General features: G+C 44.0%; 1 protein-coding gene and 2 pseudogenes across 16 annotated transcripts; 2 read left to right on the forward strand and 1 right to left on the reverse strand.

Moving 5' to 3' along the window:
- The first annotated feature begins 55 nt into the window (after positions 1–55).
- On the forward strand, positions 56–20,375 carry Dmac2l (distal membrane arm assembly component 2 like). Of its 16 annotated transcripts, XM_060387577.1 has the most exons (8): positions 56–120; positions 539–652; positions 3,647–3,706; positions 11,105–11,140; positions 14,443–14,553; positions 16,757–16,965; positions 17,506–17,677; positions 19,384–20,375. In XM_060387577.1, exons 3-8 carry the CDS (start codon positions 3,693–3,695, stop codon positions 19,496–19,498), a joined length of 657 nt encoding a protein of 218 aa, XP_060243560.1. In that variant the 5' UTR covers positions 56–120; positions 539–652; positions 3,647–3,692; the 3' UTR covers positions 19,499–20,375. The 16 variants fall into 16 exon arrangements, with proteins under 16 accessions (XP_060243560.1, XP_060243563.1, XP_060243569.1 ...); XM_060387580.1 differs by lacking the exon at positions 11,105–11,140; XM_060387582.1 differs by lacking the exon at positions 3,647–3,706 and having other exon boundaries at positions 62–120.
- LOC110542021 (developmentally-regulated GTP-binding protein 1-like) lies at positions 6,162–7,622 on the reverse strand (annotated as a pseudogene).
- Positions 10,402–11,090, forward strand: LOC110542023 (large ribosomal subunit protein uL14-like; annotated as a pseudogene).
- Positions 20,376–20,403: the final 28 nt, after the last annotated feature.

The following is a 20,403-nucleotide window of genomic DNA, read 5'->3' on the forward strand; positions in this document are numbered from 1 at the left end:
GGGCCAATGAAACACGCGCTTTCGCCTACTGTGGGCGTGGCTCCCGCTGGCCAATGGGAGAGCGCGGCGGAGAGAACGGCTGCGGGCGGAGGGCCGGCCGGACGCAAGACGCCGCGCTCCGTGAGTAGGGAAGCGAGGGCGCGGGCGGGGCCGGCTGGGGTGGTGGCGCCGGCCTCCCGGAGCTCCGCGGGCGCAGGCTTGGCTGGACCCCCGCGCGATGCCGAACAGGCCGAGCGTGGCGGGGTGACCTCTGGCTCCCGCGGTCACGCCCCCTGGCCAGTTGGCGACCCCTCTAGACGGTGAGCCTGGGGCTAAGCCATCTCCTGCCGCTCTCCGTCACTACTGACTTCTGGGCCCTTCGTGGGGCTCCTGGGTTGTGCTGTTTATTCGACTGCTAACTCGGATTGTAAATATCCGGCGCTGAGCTAGGTGCTGGACGTAAGACAGCTCGGTCCCTCTCATCGAGTGCGTTTTTTTATGACTGTCTTATTTATGTGCAATATGTGTGTGTGTGTGCCTCTGAGCTTATGTGCAACAGGTGTGCTCAGGAGCTCGCAGAGACCAGAGGGAGTAAAGGATCCCCTCGGAGCTGGAGGTTTGGGGCAATTGTGAGCCGCCATTTGTGTGCTGGGAACCAAACCTGGGTCCTCAGGTAAGACCAGTTAGCAGTCTTAACCACGGGACCATCTCTCTAGCCCCAACTGTTTCTTTACTTACTTTATTTTTTTTTTAATTTTTTATTAATTAATTAATTTATTTACTTTACATCTCTACCACAGTTTCCTCCCCTCTCCCGCTCCCCGCTTTTCTGTTTCTCTTCGGAAAAGGGAAGGCCTCCCATGGATATCAGCTAGTCCTAGCATATAAAGCTGAAGTAAGACTAGGCACATCCTCTCCCATTGAGGCTAGACAAGGCAGCCGAATAGGAGGAAAGGTTCCCAAAGGCAGGCAGCAGAGTCAGAGACAGCTCCTGTTCCCACTCTTAGGAGTCTCACTTGAAGACCAAGCTACACAGCTGTAACATATGTGTAGAGGGCCTAGGTCAGGCCCGTGCAGGCTCCTCCGCTCGGCCTTTTCTTAAATCACTGGACCGAGATACAGTTTTGAACGTCCATGCCTCAGAACAGACCCTCAGAAGGCAGGGCCCTTTACTCATGGTACCTCTACTGTGAAAATGAGAGCTATGTAGTCCCTTAATGGCCTTATAACTCTGTAAAGCTGTTTGATTCTTTGTCACCATAGCAATGTAATTCCTATTGTCTGCTTGATGGTAGTTCTTCAGTTTTAGTGTTGGAACAGCTTACCCGGACAAACTATTGCTGGAAGGACTCGCTGGTATGAATGTTGGTTCCAGCCAGTAGGGTGGCTCAGGCTCAGGGAAATCCCATCACCCCCGCATCAGACATGACTCTTGTTACTAGGGCCTTTGAGCAGGTAATAGTGTATATGAGGAGATTCATCACACTGTGGAGCTCAGCAAAAACATTAGCTTTTTATTATGTGGGAATGAATCTCATGAGCAGGACTAGATATTTTGTTTCATTGATGGGAAAGAAACAGTGTTCCCTGTTTATTCCATCACACGCAAATAGCATGGATAGTTGTAGCTTAAATCCAGTGTGTTGTGGTAATTGTAGGTTCTCATGCAGTTTGCTTTTGATATAAGTATCAAAGCAAGTTAGAAGGGAAGGATTTATTTTATATCACCGCTTATGATCCATCGCGAAGAGAAGTCAGAGCAGGAACTGAGGTGGAGGCCATGGGAGGGGTGCTGCTTACTGACTTGCCTAGTTTGTTTTCTTATATACCTCAAGACCACCTGTCCAGGAATGGCACCTCCCAGTGTGCTTGGCCCTTCTTCCACACTGAATCATCAATCAAGAAAATGCCCCACACTCTTGCCTGTCATATGGAGTTTTCTCAATTGAAATTCACTTGTTCCTAGTTACTGTCAGTTTGACCAAAAATTAACACAATTGACCACTTGTCAACGTGACACAAATATATCACTATTAAACCATAAAATTTCCTTTCTTGTTTGTTCCCAAGATGCCATGTTACTATTAATATCACAGTATAAAACATAGTTATAAAACATATAACTTTTATATGCATGTATGTTTGTGTACCATGTGTGTGCCTAGTACCCATAGAGGCCAGAATAGGGTACTGGATCCCTTGGAGCTAGAGTTCCAAGTGCTTCTAAACAGCCATGTAGATTCTAGGAATCAAACCTGAATCCTCTGGAAGAGTAACCAGTGCTCTTAGCTGCAAAGCCATCTCTGCAGCCCCCTAAATATAACTTTAAAAGTCCCACAGTCATGATGTCATCTGTAGCCGTATGTGCATCTTGGGTGTCTCTGCTGCTGGGCTGGACCTGCCAAGGGCTGGGATACCCCTTGTCAAATGGAGCCCCTGGCAAGGAGAGCTCAGCTCAAGTGGGGAAGGCATGCACCTACTTCATAGCACTGCCAAGCATGATCATTTACTCCATCTCAATCAAGACCAAGTCCTTTCTCTGGGGCAGTGGTATCCATACCCTCTTCCATAACCGTTATGTTAATCCATTTGCAACTGACTATGCAGAAGAATGAAAAATCTGGACCTTCACCCAGGCAACAAGGGGCTCACAGGACTGGTTAGGACCATTACTCTGCATATGGACCACAAAAGCATATGGGATGCCAAGCTCATCATTACCCCTGTCACATGATGGCCGTTATACCAGCCTCTGTCCCTTTGCTTGTGGGAGGAGATGGCTTAAATAAGTAACTTGAACTTTGGAAAGAGTCCTACGGTCTTTATAATTTTTAAAGCTTTGAGAGTCCCAGTTTAGGGTCAAGGTCTTTCTCCAAGGGGCTTGACCTACCTTGGTTCAAAGAGCTCTGGCAGATCTGGAAATTGGCTGACACCCAGATTCCTTATTGCTATCCTACAATGTAGATTTGTTCTTTTTATTTGTTCTAGAGTTTTTCTGTTTATGCAAATCAAACAAAAACTTAGGCTTCTTGTTTTCTGAAAACAAGACAAAAGATCAGTCAGTAGCAAAGATGTGCACAATTCAGGCTGTTAAAAACATTGTTCTACCTCTGCTGCCCATCACAATAAGTAAACTCGTTTGGCCTTGGGTGATTTAATGCTGTCACCTGCTGATCCAGGACTCAGACCTATCACATTGACTTCAATTGAACAGTGGTGTCTTCAACTCTAAGGTCTGGCACAAGGAAAAGCTCAACAAAGCAACAACAAAGCTCTTGAGTGTGCTAGTGCCACTGTTTTCAGTTTTATAGGATTGTTGAAAGGTGTGTCTTCTGGACCCTCCCGTTGTGGATGGAATACTGGGTTTTACGTGCACCTTCTCCAGCATTCCAATCTTCCTGACCCTTAAAATTCTTTCGTCAGCACTGAGCCGAGGAATGTTAGGCACCTCCAGCCCCTTTTCTGTAGCATCCTTATTTTGACACACTCTCCAGCCAACCAATCAAACTTCTGACTTTTATTTTTTTTAGCTCCGTGAGCTTCCATAAATAAACCTAGAGTCTCCACTCAGTGTCTCCATATCTATAAATTCAGCCTGATCCAGTTTTATGTTCCTTTCATCATTATCCCATATCTTAAAATCCCATTCCCATATGTTTTTCCCCAGATTTCTGATTGAATGAATAGAAAACTCACTGAATGAGAATGAGGACATGACTGCTCCAAGGTACAGTGTAGAAGGAACTTTTAATTGACTGTTTCAATTTCAGTTGTCTCTGAGGCTAACTGCCTCTGTCTGCTAACCTAGGCCTAGTCCTGGAAGCTTCTAGCCTCCATACAATCTTACCTAGGCCTAGAATGTGTTCAGCCTTTGAGACTTACTGCTGAATAAGCTCACTCTTTCTTGTTCTTTCTGAGCTTTGGGCTGGCTGGTTCAACTCATCTGTTCTGGCTCAAACTCCTCTTCCAGCTGACTTATTCAATCTGGCTTTTCTCTCAGCCTCTGAATTGCTTTTGGTTGGCCTCAAACTAGCTCCAGCAATCTGCTTTAATCTTCTGACTCCTCCTCATCCTTTGGCTCATTCAGTCTTCCCCTGAGGTCTCTCTCTGCAATCTGTCTCTCTATTACTGTCCCAGTAAAACTGCCTCCTCTCGTTCTGCATTGCCCCTTAGGTAGCTTCCCTTTCCTCTCTCTTCCCATGAGAGTTGATCATATCCTATTCTGCCAAATCTTCTCTGATTCATCACTTTTTCTGCCACTCAACTAAACATCACTTTCAAACATGGGTCCTTCCTTCTACAAACTAACCTTACCTTAATTGTTTGGGATTAAAAGCCTGAACCACCACACCTGGACATAAGCTTTTCTTTACCTGAAACTTGCTCTGTACCAGGCTGGCCTTGAACTCAGATCTCCTTGCCTCTGTCTCCTGGATTAAAGGTGTGTTTGTATTCCAGCCACATCACACAGACCTAGAAGACCTTTGGATGTGATCTCTTGCCAGAGCAGCCATGTTCTAAATTAAAATTCCTCTACAGTATACTTGAGAAGGATTTTATTGTAGATAGTGAGGGAGAATTCAGCTAGAGGCATCTGGAAAGGGTCCAGACCAAACCAGGCTGGGAGAGGAGAGAAAGAGGGGTGGGCGAGCAAGAAAGGAACAGAAGAGAGAAGAGTGAGGTCAAGTGGACCCAGAGAACCAAGAATGGAGCCAAGAGAATGTGTGGCCAAAATGGCTGGGTTATAGGGATCAGAAGCTGGGGGAGGGAAGGGAAGCCCAGCCTCCAGGCTGAAGAGGTTTAGGGTATGGGATGGGGTGAGAAGTACTGGGAGGAGGTACAGTGTGAGCCTTGTCCTGGGTTTCTTTGGGACCTGACATGTCAGCCTTTTTGTTGATAAGGGGCAATGTAATATCTTCTGTAACTGCTTCTTAGCTGAAATTAGGGTGTTGTTAATAGTCACGGGCCCAGAAAGGCTGGAATGTTGGTCAAAGGCCCGAGAAGGGAGAGGACAGTAGGCTGGGTGGCATCTGTCTCTCTCACTGCCCGGGTTCTGAGGGACCACATGCAAGCCACTTTGGGGCAGTCTAGGACGCAGTTCTGAAGGAACACCTGGGGTTGGCACATTTCAGCAAGTTCTGGAGCAATTTGTAGTCTTGCGGTTGATTGGAAACCTGCTGGGACAGATATGGACTAGGGACAGAAGAAAAATTAAGGAGTTTAGGGAAAATCTTGATCTTAGGTGTACAGTTGCAACTTCCAGGCCCAGGATCCTGGTAGTTGGGAGAGAGGAGGAATTCATCATCACACCAAAATCCATCCTAATCCAAGATATTTTGGAGACCCACTGTTGCCTCCTTAGTCTAGAAAGGAGATAAAATGATGAGCGGAGGTCCCAGTAAGACTTGGAAGGATTGCTGCATTAATTGATTTATACCATGTGGTCATCTCAATGGAGATGGTGGTAAGTAAGGTTACATTGCATGTACTCTATTTTAACCTTAGTAAAGATGGCTGCCAGCTACATGGTTACTTCCAACCTGATGAGGTCATCAGACAAGATGGAGGCGAGGTTGCTATTTAAAACATCACTTTTCTTAGTAGATATTAATAATAAGAAAGTATCTATTTTCTTATTTTTTTAAATGAGTTGAATCCAAGTTACATATACAGTATATCTTAAACAGAATCACATATAAGATTACCTATGTGCAGATTTTTAACTATAAGCCTTTGTTACAACTTTTAAGCTAAATTTTGTTCCAGAGTTTGTTTTTGTTTTTTTCTTTAAAGAGGCCCACCTGGTTTTTTTATACAGTTCAATAGAAGTGACACCAGAGTAGTGAAGGTGATGTTGCTGAGCTGTTCCAGGTGGACAGCGGTGAGCCAACACTTGGGAGATGGACGCCATTGAATAAGGAATTCTAGGCAAGCCTCAACTACAAAGAGTTAGGCCAGCCTGAAATAATGCGACCCTATCTCAAAGAGAGAGAGAGAGAGAGAGAGAGAGAGAGAGAGAGAGAGAGAGAGAGAGAGAGAGAAAGACCAGTAATGTTCCAGTTTGGAAGTCTCCATATCCATCCCTGTATCCTAATCCAGTGGCTGCCGAAGACAGAAGGGGTTGAGGAGGGGACTTGGTCACAGGAACACTTCTATGGCTGGTCAGCAGATGGGAATGGGTTTCACCTCTTCACAATCCGAATGACGTCTTCATCTTCCAACGTATGGTCTTTACCCACTTTCTGAGGATTACGCTTCACAGAGAGACCCCAGACCAAAGCGTATTCTTTAAATTTAAATTCTTTGATAAGATTTTTGTCGGGGCCTGGAGAGATAGCTCAAAGGTTAAGAACACTCACTGTTCTTCCAAAGGTCCTAAGTTCGATTCCCAGCAACCACATGGTGGCTTATAACCATCTATATAGTGAGATCTGGTATGCAGATAGAATTCTACATAAATAATAAATAAAGATTCTTTGTGCATCTTCACGCAGAAATCTTCTCGCGTTGTCCTTGAGTAAGGCACTACCACTGGAGGTGTGTAACCTGGTAACTAGCCTTTGGGTTTGGTGTAAATTCTCACTAGTTTCAGATAGTCCCAGATCTTCTCCAACAGGTCATCAAAATTCCAGCCGAGATGAGCAGAAATGGGCATGCAGTGAGGCACCTTATAGATAATGTCCAATTCCTCAATGGAGAGCTGATCAATCTTTATTTAATACATAGATACGTGGAATATAAACTCTATCCTTCTCCCACATCGGTGAGGCCATCAGCTGTGGCATCACTACAGCGTTACGAATTCTGTACTCAGCCAGAATGCTCCTACTGTCTCAGCATCCAGTTCACTCTGAGGGCAAGTGGCTGTGGGATTAATGCCTCCCTTGTCTTTCTTCTCAAAGCCAGTGTTGGGGGGTTTGCTGTTCAAGCGACTCCCAAAGCCTTCCAACTCATTTTCAGTTACCTTCTTATGTCCCAAGGGTTTTAGGACATCCAGAACAATCAAGATCAAATTACCAGTGTGGCCGCTGCAATGACTTAACAACCTCTACCTTTCCCGTCCTTGGCACCTTCAGTAATACCTGGGAGATCCAGGAGCTGGATCTTGGCACCTTTATATCTGATGACCCCCGGCACAGTGGTCAAAGTAGTGCATTCGTAGGCTGCCACTTCAGAATACACTCCTGCTGGGTTCCTTAGCAGAGCTGACTTCCCCTCAGATGGAAAACCCACAAACCCAATTCAAGCATCACCTGTCTTAGCCACATCAAAACCTTCCCCTGGCCCACCACCGCCGCCGCCGCCTTCGGAGTGATGAGTTTTCTTTGAAACTTAGCGAGTCGAGCCGTAAGCAGCCCAAGGCAATGTGCTGTAGCCTCGTTCCTGCTGAGTCCAAGCCATCTCGGCCTCTATCTCCGTGATCTTCGCCAAGGTCCTGCTCATGGTGGAAACGCGTTGGCCTTCACATTTGCTAGGTTCCTATGTGCTCTGCCACAGGCCGTGGCTACCCTGTTCCAGAGTTTTTAACCATACCCAATTAACTTACAAGTTTTGAGATACTTTGCCACATAGTCTTAAGAGGTTTTTGTTTTTGAGAGCAGAGAGCAAAGAAATAGTAGAGATAAAAGATTTTCAAAAGTGGAAAGTAGAAAAGGCTTAGAGATAAGAGGCTTTTGGGTATAGAGCACAGAAAGTTTAGACATAAGAGATTTAGGGATAATTTGTGTGTGTGTGTGTACATGCGCGCGCGCACGCGAGCAGTTGCCATATGAGAGAATCTGGAAATTAAGTGTGCGTTTTTTTGGCCATTGAAGTATAATGAGGTCAACCCGTTTGCAATAAGATAGTGAGGCTGTAATGAAGTGAGCTAAGGAAACTGTGGGGCTCCCAGGAGGGATCTGAGAGATAGAAGGGATAAGCTTACAGACAGTAACTCCAACAAAGGAAGGGTCCCAGGAGGGCTTAAGCTGTGGTACTGCAGCTCCTAGGGGGAGAGGAGGAAGCCCCAGGAAGGAACTAAGAACAAAGGAGCAGGGGACGGTCAGATGTCATGGTGACAATATTTCAGTCCAGGGCATCCCAAGACAGACTGAAAGACTTGTCAGACAGAAATGTCCCAGATCACCCAGGAGAGGTGTCCCTTCCGTGTGGCAGGGGCCCAGCCCAGTAGGGCCAGAGGAGCACACTGGCACACCAGTGTGGCTTTTGTAGGGACAGTAGACGAAGTAGGCAGCTCTAGGAGGACACCTACCCAGGAGAGGAGGAGAGACGAGTGGTTAGAGCAGGTAGAGGAGAAAACAGGCAGCCCGTGAGAAGCTTTCGGGAAAGGAGGGGCTCCAATAGAGGCAGAGATGCCCAGGTATCAGACACTCGGTAGGCGGGGAGAGACTGGTGGTTAGAGCGGGTGGAGGGAAAAATTGGCTGAAGAGACAGACTCTAGAATTTGGAGTCAATTTGGTGGTTGGCAGAAGCCAGCAGAAACAAATGATCCGTACATACGTTAGGAGAGTCAAAGCAACAGCTTGGTTTGAAGAGGCTGAGTCCCTTGGAAGGGAGCTCAGATACCTCACCTAGGTTTCAATCAGTAGATGAGTGAAAAGGAGGACATGATGGTTCCAGGGTATGACTGAGCAGGATTTTATTGTAGATATGAAGGAGAGTTCAGCCAGAGGCCTCTGGGAGGGCCCAGACTGAACTGGGCCCTGAGAGGAGAGAGGGCAAGCAGACGAAGAGAAGAACCAAGCATCAAGAGTGAAGCCAAGAGAGCACATGGCCAAAATGGCTGAGTTATGTAGGAATCAGAAGCTGGGGGAAGGGAAGGGCAGCCCCTGGGCTGGAGAGGTTTAGGGGAGGGAATGGAATTGGAAGTGCTGGGAGGAGCCACAGGTACTGGGTGAGCCTTGTCCTGGGTTTCTTTGGGACTGGATGCTCATTAAGCTAGTTAGTGGTATAGTAGACTTTCTCAGGGACTAAACTTTCTCACTTCTAGGATACTCCCTAGCCTTGAGTCTGGTTATAAGTCCAGAGGCAGCTATTGGTGGGTACTGAGGGACATCAGTGTTGTCTTGTATGGCATCTCCTTCAGAAAAGGTCACTACCAGTTCAGCAGACAAATGAAGGGTTTATTCCCTCAAGCAAAGGTAGAGGAGGCTAGAGTTGTATTTAAGGAAATATTCACTCATTCTGATGCCCCACCTGGCCTTCCACACTAGCACTCTCAGTCTTTGGCCAACAAACTAGCCATCATTTGCTAGCCTCTTCAGGAATTGCATTTAATATGTATAATTAAAAGTTCTGCCTTTAAAATATTCACTTATGCAAATGAGGAAGTGCTAGCCAATGTACTCAGAAAACTCTCTTCCTCCGCCCCTTTCCCCCATGTGTATGTGCATGCATGCGTGTGTGTGTGTGTGTGTGTGTGTTTGTGTTTGTAGTAACACATTAGAGATCTGGCCTTTATTAATTCACAAACATAATTGCAAATGTTAGAAATACTATAATAAACTCAGGGATTCTTCTGATAGTAAATGGAAGTGTGTTTTCTTTTATAATTTAAATTTCTAAATTACTTATTGCATATTACATATAACATATAACACATAGCAACAGCTGTCTTCTCATTTGCCTTTAACTGGTTCAATTTCCTGGAGTTATAATCACTAACTCACCACTAGAGGTCTCCTCTCTCCATACAGAATCACCCCCACTACTTACTGCTTTGTTTCAAGCAGGAAGTGTTTCTCAGATGTCAGTTAGCAAATTTAAAGTTGAAAAAGTAAAACCCCACCAGATTTCTAAACCTTTATTTCTGGATATAAACTTAATTTTACTATAACTCATTTTAAGGAAAACATTTCATGTTTTCAGAAACCATAGCCAAAATAATAAAATAAATAAAACAAAAAAAGCCTTGCCTTTATTGAAGCTCAATTAGAAAATGAACCAAAATGAATCAGCAAAAGTATTCAGTTTTTGGAGACTTTGTATTTCACCTGCTTAGTGACAGCTTCTCTGCCTTGGCTTTTGCACATGGAGGTCAACTAAAGACTGTGAACCAACAGACACTGCTAAATGTTTGCATTGTGTTGAGAAGAGGAAGCAAGTGGTCCCTGTTGTTCCTTTAGCTCTGCTTGCTCCCACCGCCCTTCTCCGTGCTTGTCTCCCCCTCCCTTCATCTTTCTGACTGAAACTCTTGTTTGTGACACAGGGACTCACTGTGTAGTCCTGGGTGGTCTGGATTTTACCATGTAGACCAGGCTGCCCTTGAACTCAGAGATCTCATGCCTCTGCCTACAAGTACTACTGGGAATAAAGGGGTGCACCATCATGCCCTACTTGAAATTTTCTTAATCATTGTTTTAAGACCTGTCTTAAAAGAAAAAAAAAAATCTCTGGCTTTCTGACTCTTTTCCGGCACTCAAGATGTTGAAGTAAGGATGTGGTGGATCCTCTAGAGTGAAATTCCAGATTTCCCTGGGTCTTCCGGCAGGGGCTGTGATCAACTGTGCTGGCAATACAGGAGCCAAAAATGTGTATATCATCTCTGTGAAGGGAGTCAAGGGACGGCTGAATAGACTTCCCGCTGCTGGTGTGGGTGACGTGGTGATGGCCAGTTAAGAAAGGCAAACCAGAACTAAGGAAAAGGCTCCATTTTTTTTCTTTCAGCAGTGGTAATTCAACAAAGAGAGTTACAGCAAAGAAAAGATGGGGTGTTTCTTTATTTTGAAGATAAAGCAGGGTCATAGTAATAAAGGCGAGACGAAAGGTTCTGTTTTTGCAGGTCTGGTTGCAAAGGAATGTGCAGACTTGTGCAGGACTGCATCCAATACAGGCAGCATTGCACGGTTCTCAAGGATGTTTGTAAAATATATTCATTAAAAAGTCTTTGCTCCAAGAACTTGTCTTGACACACCTTCTCCAACATTAGCTTTACAAAGGGAAGCTACCAGATGTCAGCTCTGGGCACTCGCTTGCAAAAGATCACGTTCCAGTCTCAGTCAGAGTCACCTTTAGGGGCTGGAGAGGTAGATCATCTGTAAAGATCATTGGCTCTTCTTCCAGAGAGCACAGGCGTAAATATCCTCGGTGCCCACATGGTGGCTGTAACTACAATACTCTCTTTCAGGCCCCATCTGGGACCAGGCATACACATGGTTTGCAGGTAAGCAAACGCTTGTATATGTACTGTAACCTATGTACAGCAAATTATGTAATTCATGTACAATAAGTTATCTGTGTGTTTTGAGTTCCTAAAAAACAAAACAAAACAAAAAACTCTGGTATGAAGCCTTCCCTCACCCCCTTTTTCAGGCTTTCAACGTATATATTGGATATTTGTGTTTGCATATCATCTGTCTTCTCCATTCAACTATAGATTCTAAGAGAACAACAGGATGGGATCTTTCTCTGCATGTCTTTTGTTGCTGCTTTATCTCACCATTGCTAGTTTGTACTAAGAATAGCAAACATTTATGAGCATTTATGAATGAATGAATGAATGAGTGGATGAATGGATGGATGAATGAATAGATGGGTATGGCCTTTAAATGAGAGGTTAGGTAAGATTTTCACAGATGAGGTTGAGGGTAGAAATAATAGAGGGAATGGGAATAGCCAGAGGAGAAGATGAGAAAGCCCAGATTTGTAAATAAAATTGGCAACAAAGGAGTTGCTCAAGATGGGCAGAGGTGGACAGAGTTGTGACAAAACTCTGGAAAGACTGACTAGAATGTAGCAGAGACAGAGAGTTGTGGTGCTGAAGAGAGCCTTTGTAGAAAGATGGAGATAAAGATGGGGACGGAGTCGATTGAAGAGCAGAGTACCTGCCTAACACGTGCTCGGCCGTGAGGTCAGTACTCAGCACTGCCAAAAGGGGGTGGGGGTGGGGGAAAACGGAAGAGGAGAGTAGAAGAGAGGCATGAGAACGGTAGGTATTTCTGATATTAGGTTTCCCATCTCAAAGAGGTGTTTCCTCAGCTTTGAAATGCTTCCTGCTTAGCCATCTTTCAGGTCTCTTTTGAGTTCTAGAATCTTTGAGAGCCCTGACTGGTAGGAAAGAGTACTAGTTCAAATGCAGCACGGATACAAATTAGCTTTGAAACATTGAGCAAGTTTCTTTAGATGCATGCATTTATTAATGCCCCACCTTGTTCCAGAAAGGATTTAGAGTGTCAGCATGTTACTTAATATCAAGGCTTCAGTTTCCTCATCTCTAAATGAGAGGGTTCGTGTAGCTGACCTAAGTTCCTTCCAGACCTAACACTTGGTGACTCTGATTCCAGTGAGCTTGTTGATCATCTTCCCTTAGGAATCCTGCCAACACTTCATATTTAAAATACAAAAAACGGAAAGGGGAAAAACCCTGAACCCATAACTCTGTTCCTTGTCCTCATGCCTTGGTGTGTATGTGTTCATGTGTCCATGTCCATTTGTGCTTACATGTATGTGCTAACATGTGGAGACCAGGGTCAGCATTGAGTGTCTCCGGTCACTTTCTGTCACTTCTCTGTATCCACCAGAGAAGCCTGCTTGGACTCGGGTTTAGGCCAATAAAGTCTTTTTTAGCTCGCCAGTGACTACACTGAATGTTTGGGTTCCTGGTGTTTGTAACCCTGAGCCTTTCTTTTAAGCACAAAAACCATGTTCTGGGTTGCTGTGCTCCAGTTAAAAAGCAGTTAGCCAGAGTGGAACTGTGGAAGGAAGCTAAAATGCGAGGTTAGTACTTTCAGAGACCCCGTAACTAAGGGCTTTGATAGACTAGGTCTTCATGTTTGTTTTGGCAGGTGCACTGTCGACATGCTGAGTTTTACGGCATTTATGGTACTTCCATCTTAGAGTCAGTTGCGCTAAGGTCTGGGGCCCTGTTACACTTCCTCCTTATTTTTTTAGAGGGTTTCACACTGCTCCTGGAGCTGGCCCATTAGGCTAGACCGGCTGGCCAGCCAGGGATCTGTCTCTGCCTCCTCACCACTGGCATTATAGGTGCATGCTGCCACATGGGCTTTTTTCATCAATGCGGGGATCTGAACCAGGTCCTCCGGTTTGTGGCAAACACTTTACTCACTGAGCCATCCTCTTGATACTGGCTTCTGATGATGGCATCACTGTTCTACCAGTGATACAGGACCAAAGCTTAGCATCATCTGTAAGGCCTCTAGCTCTTGTCTCTGTATGTCCCTTACTGAGCCATATGGACTCTTAGCTCTAATGTCATGCCAGCCTTCTGTGACTAAGTCCTTTCCTATGAAGTGCTTGTTAGCTATTTCTGTGCCATTCTGTATTCACTTATTTATTTTGAAGCAGACTGTAGCTATATGGCTCAGGCTAGCCTCAAATTCCTGTGCTCAAATGATCCTCCTGCCTCAGCCTCTGAAATACCTAAGATCATAGGAACATGTCATCGTGCCTGACTTGACCTTTGTTCTTGCTGCTGCTGTTTGAGTAAATTTCCCGGAGTATAGCTTTAACAATGGCGGTGCTCTGGTCTGATAGCCCAGGGACTCCCTGCTGTCTGCGTAATATAGTCCAGATATCCTGGCTGCGAGGCCTCTTGTGATCTGGTAGTACAGTGTGACCACGGCTCTTCCTTTTATGACCTCCACGTATAAACCAAACTGGTCTACATCATGCCTTAATTTCCTTAATTTTCCTTAAACCTAACTTTGCTGGCTTAAATCACCCTTGTCCCTATTTTAGCTATTTTAAGCTAAAAGTCTTGTCATTTATTTTAACTACTTGGTAACTTGTCTTGGGCCATTCCTCCCTGGATTCATTTGTAATTTCCTCAAAGACAGAGATCACATTTCACTTTTCTTGGAACCCCCAATCCTCACACCTGGCCCACAGTTTGAGAAGTTGAATTGAGATAAATCAATGAATGGAGACCTTGCCAGAAATTATTCTCTCAGCTGTTCATGGCTGACAAGCATCCAAACACATTATCTCTTTTCACAAAGGAGAAAATCAGGGTTAGAGACGTGAAATTTCTCGCCCAGCTCCCTCGGCTGCCATCCTAGGTCTGTCTGTGCGTTCTGCTGACCCACTTGTGTCTTTATCCTAAATAGATCTGCTTTTCTTTTCTTCTCACCACCTGGCTGGGAACCCTGCAGACACGTCACGCTCTTCCCTACAGGACTAGAGCTTGTTTTGTTTTTGAAATGTGTAGTAGGGGTGGAGCTGGTTTGAGCCAATCTGTGTTCCAGGGAATAAACAGTAGGGGGCAGCACTGCATACAAATTAAGGTTCAAACACTGTCAAGCCAGAGTGGACCTCAGGCATCTTGTAGTACCAACTTCCCATTTTCAGCAAATGAGAAACAAGCCACAACCAAGAGTGGAGACAGGAGTGATTGGTCAATAGCATAGCTCTACTGACACTGAAGCTGTGGAGTCAGTTACTAGATGTGTGGGACTCTCTCTGCTCGCCAGCTCATGATTTCACAAGAGTACTGTTTTGTGTGTCTAGATCAATGATGATGTTTGGAAAAGTTTCCAGGCAGCTCTGCAGCTTAAAGAAAATCCCATGGTCATGTGACTCAAGATATTTCTGGCAATGGTTGAATACAGTGTTTAATAAGTAAGTGATTATTTTTTATGTATTTGAGTGCTCTGTTTTCATGCATACCAGTAGAGGGAATCACATTCCATTCCAGACAGTTGTGTTCAACCACATGGTTGCTGGGAATTGAACTCAGAACCTCTGATAGAGCAGTCGGTGCTTTTAACCACTGAGCCATCTCTCCAGCCTCTTCTGTTTTTTTTTTTTTTTTGTTTTTGTTTTGTTTTTGTTTTTGTTTTTTTTTTGTTTGTTTTTTTTTTTTGAGACAGGGTTTCTCTATGTAGCCCTGGCTGTCCTAGAACTCGATCTGTAGACCAGGCTGGCCTCAACTTCACAGAGATCCCCCTGCCTCTGCCTCCCGAGTGCTTCACCACTGCCTAAGTAAGTGAAGAAATGTGGGAATTTTTACCACTGGACAGGTTCTAAATTGCTCATTGGCTAGTTGGTTATGTCTTGTGTTTCAAATTAGTTTTCTTTTGAATAATATGTGTAGTAGATCCTAACTTTTTTAAATACTAAAACGTCCTTAAACAGAAAAGCAGCCTACAAAATATTAAATTTGCTTGTGTGAGTTACGGACTATTGGTATTTTTCTTTTAAGACTTACTCGTTTGTGTTTTATGTGTACACGTATTGCCTGCACACATGGATGTGCACGTGTGTGCCTGGCGCCCACAGAGGTCAGAAAAGCGCCAGGGCCACCATGTGGTGCTGGGGCACTGAGCCCAGGTCCTCTACAGGAGTGGTTAGTGTTCTTACCCAGTAAACCATCTCTCCAGCCCAAGTGGCTTCCTTCTTCTTTGTCTGTTGATGCCCTTCAAGTTTTCTAAAATGAAAATTTATTCCTTGTACACTCAACAACATATGTAACTTTGAAATAGCATGTTCTCTAGCTTCTCGAGGAATGTTCTCGGCCTGTTGAGAACAACGAGGAGCGCTCTGGTGTTTGAAAGCTTAGTGTGTCTGGATGTGATAGCTCACGCCTTCCTTCCCAACACTTGAGAGGCAGAGGCAAGTGAGGTTCTATGAGTTAGCCTGGTCTACATGTGAGCCAGAACAGTCAGGACAACACAAAAAGAAGCAAAAATAAAATAAATAAAAATTAAAAATAAATAAAAATTAGTATATGGATACTTGTAGAATTCTCATATTGAAACAGGTGTAATAAACGTTTTCTTACTGCTTAATGCAAAGTAGAGAAAAAGGCATTTGTAGAAAGTAGTAAATAGTACAAGGAAACTAAATTGAAATGGATTCAAACTTATTCCCTCTTTGTTTGCTTGAGACCAAGTCTCTCTATGTAGCTCTGGCTGTCTTGGAACTCAGTATGTAGATCAGGCTGGCTTGAAATGCAGAGATCCAGCTGCCTCTGCCTCCCAAGTGCTGGGATTAAGTGTGAGCCACCGCACTGGGCTCTCTTCCATTTTTTATCAGGAATGAAAGCAGTTACCAGATCAATACTGTATTGTGATAGGGATCTCCACTCTCAAGATCCGTGACATGTGAGCTCTTGCCTGACGTAGGAAGGATCTGGGTTCAAGCCCCAGAACCAACACAATCAATAAAATCTCATTATGCCAGGTATGATGAACATGTACCTGTAATCTCACCCCTGAGGAAGTAAAGGAAGAAAGGTCATGAGTTCAAGGCTAGCCTGGCTGACACAGTGAGACTCTGCCTCCAAGTAATTATGTTGATATATCATGTTAGAGCTTGCCTAGAGATAAAAACGAAAGCAAAAGAAAAGAAGAAATTAAAAAAAAAAATAAGAAAGAAAAAGTGAACAGAAAGAGCTACAGTTTTTATTTTCACTTAATTTTACTGAAATGGGCAAAAAGCAAAAACATGCCCCTGTCACAGTAAGTCAACTCTAACAAAACATTCATGCATGTGCAAGCCCTAAAAGCATTTGAAATGCTTTCATTTCCTTTGAAAGGAAAATGTATTTCTGGTCCTTATTTGTTTGTTTATTGGTTTTTGTTTTTGTTTGTTTGTTTTGACACAGGGTTTCTCTGTGTAGCCCTGGCTGTCCTGGAACTCACCCTGTAGACCAGGCTGGCCTCAAATTCACAGAGATCTGCCTGCTTCCGCCTCCCCACGTGCTGGGATTAAAGGTGTGCGCCACCATCATGAGCCAGTGCTGGTCCCTGTTTATACTGGTGAATACAACGCAGGAGCTCGCGACAGTGGAAGTGAACAACTTCTGTTTTCTTATCAACAGAGTAGATTATGATCGCATTCGGGATGTTGGCCCTGACCGGGCAGCATCTGAGTGGCTGCTTCGGTGCGGGGCCAGAGTACGCTACTGTGGCCAACAGAAGTGGACACAGGACTATAACAACCTCCCAACAGGCCCTTTGGACAGATACAAGATTCAAGCAATTGATGCCACCGATTCTTGTATCATGAGCCTCGGATTGGCTCACATGGGTAAGTCCCTGTCATTTGCTTTTAGGACTTGCAGATAGTTAGGACATGCATGAATGTTTTGTTAAGAGTTGACTCGCTGTGATAGGGGCATGTTTTTGCTCTCTGCCCGTTTCAGTAAAATTCAGTTTGTTTATTCCTGTGTTTGATATTGAGCTTCAAAGTAAAGAGAGGTCACATACACCCTTTTTTCCCTCTCACTCATGAGCTTCATGTATTCTTTCCACTTAAAATCCAAGTCTGTTTGACTTTTGTCAAGCTGTCTTTATCAAATGTATGCCTCTGTGAATGCCTCAGTAATGTAAGACTGATTCATATCCAGAGAGCTTCTGCTCTTTTTTCCAATGCAAGGGTATATTCTGAGAGCGGCCCTTCCCTCAGCACAACCTGTGTAATGAATATTTTATGTGCTTAACAGGGTGAGCAGTTACTTCCGTTTTCATAGGACAGTGAAAGCCAGGTCAGCTCTGTCCTAGGAGAACCAAGGACTGTTAGTCATGGTACTAGTCAGACAGATTCCTAACTATACATTTCCACCCCCAGAGGGCCTAGAGCATGTTGAGAAAATAACACTAAGCAAGTGTCATTATATTGAAGATAGCTGTTTGAAAAGACTTAGTCAACTTGAAAAATTACAAAAAAGCTTGTTGGAAATGGAAATAATTGCTTGTGGGAATGTCACCGACACCGGCATCCTTGCTTTGCAACATTTTAGGTAAGTGGTCAAAACCAAAGCAAAAACTTGATACAGGGAATAATCAGACTATATAAGGGTTGGGAGGTGATGCCTGTAGTTGTAATACACTTTAAACATACACTTCAAATATTGTTCTTACTGTATGTGTATGAATGATTTGCCTGCATGTATGATGGTACACCATGTGTTTGCGGCCTTAGCAGCCAAAAGAGGGCATCGGGTCCCCTGGAGCTGGAGTTGCAGAGGGTTGTGAGCCACCATGTGGGCGCTGGGAATCAAATCCCGAGTCCTCTGGAAGAGCAGCCAGTGCTCTTAGCCACTGAGTCATCTCCCCAGCCACAAGAATATGATCCTAACTCACAAGTTAGGAATGCTTGCTATGCAATCGTGAGGAGCAGAATTTGGCTCCTAGCACCCAAATAAAAGCCAGGTATGTTGCCTACTTACACTTGTAACTCCAGCACTGATGAGGGTACAGATGGGAAGGTTGCTAGGTGTTCCTGGATACAGGCTAGCTGAAAAACAGGTCCAGCAAGAGGCTGTGCCTCAAAAGAACAAAGGAAAAGAGAGATAGTGGAGCATACCCAACACCCTCTTCAAGCCTCTGTGTGTGCACATCTGTCTGCACAGCTGCACACACACACACACACTCACACCTTACATACACGCCCCCTTTCTTTGCCTGTCTTTCTTTTTTTTTTTCTTATTCAGCCTTGGCTGGCATGGAACTCATAGAGATCTGCCTGCCTCTGCTTCCTAAGTTGTAGGATTAAAAGGATGCACCACCATGCCTGGCCTCATTTTCACTTAAAATTCAAAATTATCAGCCTAAATATGATGATGGATTTATTGCATTTTTAAGGACTTTTTTTTTTTAATTAAAGTAACATAAAGCCCTTAGTGCCTACCATAAGCCCCTAAGAGAAAGCTGTTATGGTCCCTCCACCTTTAAACCACATTTTCCTGTGGTTTGGGTATCCGAATGGCATTTGGTGTAGAGCAGTGACTGAGTTGTTGAATCTCAAAAGCAGGGGTGAACTCCAGCAAAGAGTGTTTCGTTGTGTGGGTTTGGGTGGGCCAGGGGTGTAGGTATAACGCCTGCTTGGCGTGGGCCATGCCCCGGTGCAGTCTTCAGCAAGCGGGGAGGGGATGGCGGGAAGGGGAATTGCAGGGTTCTGGATCCTACCAGACATTGACACGAGCATGAAGTCTGTTTCGTTTAATCCTGTTTTATTCATCCTACATTCAGACTGAAGCTGCTTGGTGTATTTCTGTTTTAATATGTAATGGATCCACCAATAATCTCAGTATCACAGGTAGCTTGAGATGTTCGAAACATTAAAACCAAAAGTACTAAACCATTTATCTCTTAATACTAGCTGAGGCTTGAAGTCTTCTTCCTCTTGCAGAAACTTGAATACCTTTAAGAACTTACCCATGGGGGGTATTGTTGGCATTGTTATTAATATTTTACATACAAAGGAGATCTGTTTTATATGTGTATAGAAATAAAAAACTCAGAAATTTCAATGAAATAAGGAAGTTATAATTTTAAAGTCTCCATGCATCTCCTTTAAAGTGACCCCGCAAGACTATTGCCCTGAAACCATCTGGAAAGTGTGGGTGATGTGCACATCTCATGCATGTTGCTCTCTCTAAAAGTCACACAGGCTGAATCCGGGTGAAAGGAGACACTGCAATGATTGCTTTTTCTCTATTTGCAGGAACCTCAGGTATTTGTTCTTAAGTGATCTTCCTGGAATAAAAGATAAAGAAAACCTTGCCCACCTCCTGAAGGTAGCACTGCCTTCTCTAGAACTGAAGTTAAACCTCAAGTGAGACAAGTGTCAGCTTTTACTATAAAGCGTCACTTGAAATCGCTGATACTAAATAGCTACAAATAGTATATAATCACCAATAAAACTGTGATGACGACTTAGAAATGGATGTCACAAGTGACTCACTGAAGTTACTTAGTTGGAAGTGAGAAATTATGTACATTGAATCATATTAAAATATGACATAGCATTTGTACTCTAATGTATTACTCACTGATATATATCAGTATACATACCTATATATGTATTGTGTGTGTATATATATTCATATATATAAATATGTGTATATTCATATACACACACACTGCTTGGTGTAGATATTGAGGCAGAGTTATTTACACTGCAATGCAAATCTTTTTCTTTATAATAATTTACATCACACTGAAGCATGTTACTATAAGCGTACAAGTATGAAAACCTGAATGCTCAGTGGCAGATTTCCTGATGGAGACCGTGGGGCAAAGTCGTCAGTGTGTTAAGAACAGAGTGCTGTGTTGCTTCCCAGGATTTGCATGTATTGCGCAAGCTCCTGCATTGCTACGTTCCTAATAGCACATACTTTTAACAGTCCCTTTCTCAGATGGAAAGGTGCTGGCTAATGTATCCTCCATTTAACCTTGGGCTGCTTATGGTTAAAACTGAACACAGGTACTTCTCTCTACCCAACTAGTTTTGCTGGCAAAACAGACAGTAAGGCTGTCTGTCCTTACTCCCCATCTGCTTCAAACAGGAAATGTTAGCGTGCTGATTGAGGCTACTCTTGCTAGCCCTCACATATTCTGAATGCTACCAGCTGTGAACTCAAGGGACATAAAAATATAATACAAAAATGAACTTTATATCTCAAAAACGCTAATAAAGATATAAGTGGATCAAAACTAGTCTTTAATTTTTATACTGAAGGAC

Source organism: Meriones unguiculatus, chromosome 7 (assembly GCF_030254825.1).
Source record: "Meriones unguiculatus strain TT.TT164.6M chromosome 7, Bangor_MerUng_6.1, whole genome shotgun sequence".
Lineage (NCBI taxonomy): Eukaryota > Metazoa > Chordata > Mammalia > Rodentia > Muridae > Meriones > Meriones unguiculatus.